We start from the raw sequence: 5,016 nt of genomic DNA, 5'->3' as shown, positions 1-5,016 counted from the left end.
ATAATAATTAGAGAGAGAGAGAGAGAGAGAGAGAGAGAGAGAGAGAGAGAGAGAGAGAGAGAGGGAGAGGGAGAGAGAGAGAGAGAGAAAATAAAAAAACAAGTTCTTTTTCTTTTAATTGTGTTTTTTTAATCTCTGCTTATCTGCATATTTATCGACGATACAATTTTCATAAAGCTGCTCTAAACCCATTTCCCTGATGGTTTACAGTGAAGGAAGACGAAGGCCGTACGCTATGGTTGGATACACAAAGTCACGCCAGTAGCAGCGCGAGTTCTGCTGATGACGACTATTCCTGGCAATGGCCCACCAATTTCTGGTCGCAATTCAAAGTGAGTATGCCCTACGAATGTTTGCAGCAATTACCGAATACAATGCCATTTTACTCGCTTCTTTAGCTTCGCATTTGACTATTCTGTGTTTGAGAATAAAAGGTGGAAAACAATAAATAAATTATTATTATTTTTAATGTATATTATAAATGTATGTATATTATTGTATATTATAATATCAACATAAATATTATACAAGATATCAATATAAAAATATAGTAATATAAACAATGTTAAAAAGTCATCTTTTTCACAGAAAAAAAATTGTTTCTTGTCTATTCATTATATTCTATTCATATTATATTCTATTCATATTTTGAAACTTGACTCATTGAAATTCTTTCATTTTGAATTATTTATGACGTTAAATCATGAAAATGTGTAATTCTTAAAACAGTTTATTTTCATTTTGAATCTTAATATCTGGGAACTGGCATAGTAGGTCTTGGACGTTCCAAGCGATCGTTCCAACATAATTATTCATAATTTCCAAAGTGTATCCTTCGCGACGGATGAAAGTGTAGCCGCTACAGTCAAATCAATTCTTCGAGTCAGATTACATGACGCATCGCGAAAGAAAAAAAGCAAATCAGCATGCTCCGTGTTATTTATCGCGATGCCGATTAACGAATGCATCTAGACTAATGTGTACCGGTTTACCTATTCGTGGAGAACGCGTCATCGATCGTGTCGTAGGTGGATCGCGACATCATCGAGAATCTCACATACACAAGAAAGATAGGAAAAAGGGAGCGCGCGTGCATGAATGTTGCTGGAAAGAAGAAGACCGATCGAGCATAAAGAGAAGAACTAGGACGCGTTTACACGATTCGCCATATCCGGATAATTACCACGCGACCGGTATGCCCGTTCGTAACCGCGCTTTACGTACGAATACGAACGCGTCACTTGTATCACTTTTACTTGGCAGAACCACGCGTTCTTCGCGGCCTACCAGTAGCGCTCCATCACCTCTTATTGTCGTGAGAAAGAAAAAGTCAAAGCGTTCAAAGTCCAATATTCTATAAGCAACATTTATTACACTAGGAGACATGGAACATAAATTTCGTTCTCTTTATTCATTGACCTGATGGATAAAATAATAAGTAATGCCGACCCGAAAATCAGCCTTTCATGCGATGTCCGAGACACTCTGTATGTATCACAGTTATTGTTTAAAAAGACCTTCGAAATCATTGTGAAACTTTGCGTTCTATTTTCTCACGGACGCTGATATAATCGAGTCATTCTGGAGATATTAATCTCTGTGTGTGCGTGCATGCGTGTGTAACGTGTATTATTATAAAATTGATGTATCGTGAAATAATCCATATAATATCTTAATTTTATATATTATATATTTTATATATTATATATTTTATATATTATATATTTTATATATTACAAACGTAGCCCAATACTTAAACATTGTCCTGAGTTTTTACCAAAAATTTTTATGCATATCATCAGAATCACACAAATGAACTCTTTAATTTATTATGTTAACAATTTGGTGCAAATTTATGACGAAAGTTTATAAAATTTTGCGTTCATTTATACAAACAGAATGTTTCCCTTTGATTTTAGGTATTATCGGAAAGAAATTTTCAAGAGGCACGACCACGAATGTTGTCGCGTCTTCACTGGCTGCAAACGGTAGCTCTCGGGCTTCTAACTGGACTTTTATGGCTGGGTCTTCCCAGAACTGAAGCAGCCATTCACGATATTCAGGGGTGGATGTTCTTCAGCAACACATACTGGATGCTTTTTGCACATTTTGGAGCGCTTACTAGCTGTGAGTTAAATTTAATTCTCATTTATGCTTTTGTAACTTGAAATTCTATCACAAAGAGGAAATATCCATTGTCGAGGCTAGACTGATTATCTTGACAATGCCTGCATTAATTAGACGTTCGGACAAAATAAAATTATAAAATATCAAATTTGTGGCGAGCCAACAAAATAGTTATACGGAAATGTAAATTGTGTAAATTGTCTAAATTAATAATTAAAATATTAATTTGCGAATTCAACTTGAAGCATTCGATCATAAAAGTTTTTTTCAGTTAATGAAATTTATTTCCTCAGAACTTTTTCATTAATTTCAATTTTATTTTAAAATGCTTGAAAACCAGATGGAATTAATTGAATAATTGGGCTTTATCATATTTAATCAGCCATTCAGTAAGGCTCACTTTTATCATCAAAGGATCGAAGAATGTTCGATCAAGAATTAGCACGTGTGGAATGCCATGACCTAATATGTGTTCAGTAAAGGAGGTCTTTAAATTCATGTTTCTTCGATAATTAGCGCGCAGACACAAATATATGCTTGTAAAATAAATATATTTATATATCCTTTTCACCAAAATAACATGAAACCGAGAAAAGTGCGGAAATAATGAAATAATGAATCAAGATATTAGATGAAACGTGCCTCTTGTAATTTGTATCAAGTTTAATCAAATTTTAGACAAATCATACTACTATCCAAGATTTTAAAATCCAAAGTTGAGAAGAAAGAAGAAGAAATGGAACACGGACGCACGTCGATTATTGTATCGAGTCATGCAAGTCATTTAGAAATAGATATATGAAAAATTCTTATTAAAAGATTGAGATTCTGTCATTTTATAATCTCTTATCACGCAGAAAGCGGAAACAGTCCGAAATAAAGCGTTAAATGCATCGGTCTTAATGGGTTGATTGTAAAATCGATTTTATCCCCAACAGCATTATCCCCAACTTGTTATAACTTATGAGCGACGCGCGACGTACCCTGCATAAATCCTACATGGAGATGATTCTGAAAATAATGATGACAATATTTTTTCCAGTTCCCCCGGAGCGTGAGGTGATCAACAAGGAACGCCTATCAGGATCCTATCGGCTCTCGGCCTACTACCTGGCGAAGATGGTGGGCGAGTTGCCGCTGACGATAACGCTGCCCGCAGTCTACCATATAATTAGTTACCCGATGTTGGGCTTCCACAATATAGCAGTCTTCATCACGCTGCTCGCATTCTTGCTACTCAACACTATAGTCGCACAGGTATACAATTTTCTGTTTGTATCTAATATTAGATATATCGGATAAATGATTCTTTTATGTCATTTCGAAACAAAAACTTCGATTCAGAATGGAATTTAATAGAATTTTGATTTTGATTGATTTATGCATCTAAATATTCCATTCAGTTACATTGAAACGTTGAACTGAATTGAAATTTGTGAATAAACCATAACTAGTATATACCAAAGCGTAATGGGAAATTTGATAATTATCTATATGCAAGATAATTATATATACAAGGATTGATAAGTATCGGAATTTTCACTTTTATTGACACGTATTAACATAGACAGAAAGAATATTAATATCGATTTGAATAATGCTCAGTTATTGGATTGAAATTCGCAAAAGTATATCGACCACCTCTCCAATTGTGTAATTAACTCTCTAGATGTAATTCTTTCAATTATCGCTCATAGAAAAGCAATAAAAAATTTGATTAACCCTTAATTTTCTGTAATGTAGTATGATAATATTTGTTAAAGTGAGGGAAATCCTGAATATCAAATCAATATATTAAGTATAATTACAATAAAAATCAAAATTTTAATCAAAAACTTTAAATCAAAATTTTCGCACATATTTATTTTAAAATAATGTAAAATAGTCTAACATGAACATTTTATTGAAATATATGATACGTGTTTTAAAACACGTTACATCAAAGAGAAAATAAATGATAATAATTCTATCTTATTGCTACTTTTACAAAAAAAAGATATAAAACTGTATATAAATTAAATACAAAAATATAGCTATTTGCTCTCAAAAAGTTATTGTAGTAGATCAAAAGAAACTACTTATCAACACATTTAATACAGCGTTACCTAAATATCAAAATTTACATAAGAAGAACTCTGATTTGAAATCTGTTATATAAACAATATTTATTCCTCACACAATATAAATTTCCAATAGTCGTTTATATTGAAAGTAATACACGTAATCGATAATCGCAGCTGTGTTTTATTACTATTTTTACATTATTGGAAAGTGCTAAATATATATAGGCGCTTTCAAGCGCTTTCGGCTTATCTCGAGCCGAGATTGGGAATTTGCACCAAAATACACGAGGGTATATATCTCGCCATTCTCGAAAGGTATTAACCAGGTGGAGAATGATGGCCGGTTATTCAATATCGTTTAACATAAGTCGATTTTATTGCGTCCAGCTTCTCAATTTTATGATGCTTACAGAGTGTCGGATTTTTTGTGGGCGCTTGCTGCGAAGATCTGCAGGTGGGCATCACCGTGTCCGCGCTCTACACACTCTCTACGCAGCTTTTAGGCGGTTATTTGGCGACATCGGTCCCACCATGGTTAGCATGGGCTAGATACATCAGTATGATGCATTATGCCTATCAAAATATGCAGATTCTGGAGTTTGGTGTCGGCGAACCAATAGCGTAAGATATATTATATTTTTTATTTATATATTATTACGTCTGTCTTTCCATTTTGTGGTTGTAATAAAAATTTTATTTATTTAAATATATTTATTATAATAATAATAGTTACTAAATTGATAGTATATTTTTTTTTAACGAAAAATCAGAATAGATCAGACGTAAATGACTGTAAAATTTAGTGAATTTCGAAAATGACAATTGG

General features: G+C 33.2%; 1 protein-coding gene across 1 annotated transcript in view; it reads left to right on the top strand.

Annotated features, from left to right (window-relative positions):
• Positions 1 to 4,815, top strand: part of LOC108687416 (ABC transporter G family member 21) — a 19,540-nt gene extending 14,725 nt beyond the window's left edge. Inside the window, exons 8-11 of the mRNA XM_018193168.1 lie at positions 211 to 332; positions 1,920 to 2,127; positions 3,170 to 3,384; positions 4,603 to 4,815. Coding sequence (XP_018048657.1) covers positions 211 to 332; positions 1,920 to 2,127; positions 3,170 to 3,384; positions 4,603 to 4,815 — 758 coding nt within the window. The remainder of the gene's footprint in view (positions 1 to 210; positions 333 to 1,919; positions 2,128 to 3,169; positions 3,385 to 4,602) is intronic.
• Positions 4,816 to 5,016: the final 201 nt, after the last annotated feature.

The sequence above is a fragment of the Atta colombica genome, unplaced genomic scaffold (genome assembly GCF_001594045.1).
Source record: "Atta colombica isolate Treedump-2 unplaced genomic scaffold, Acol1.0 scaffold207, whole genome shotgun sequence".
Taxonomy (NCBI): domain Eukaryota; kingdom Metazoa; phylum Arthropoda; class Insecta; order Hymenoptera; family Formicidae; genus Atta; species Atta colombica.
The sequence above is the reverse complement of the archived record's forward strand: the minus strand, read 5'-3'. Positions and strand labels throughout refer to the sequence as shown.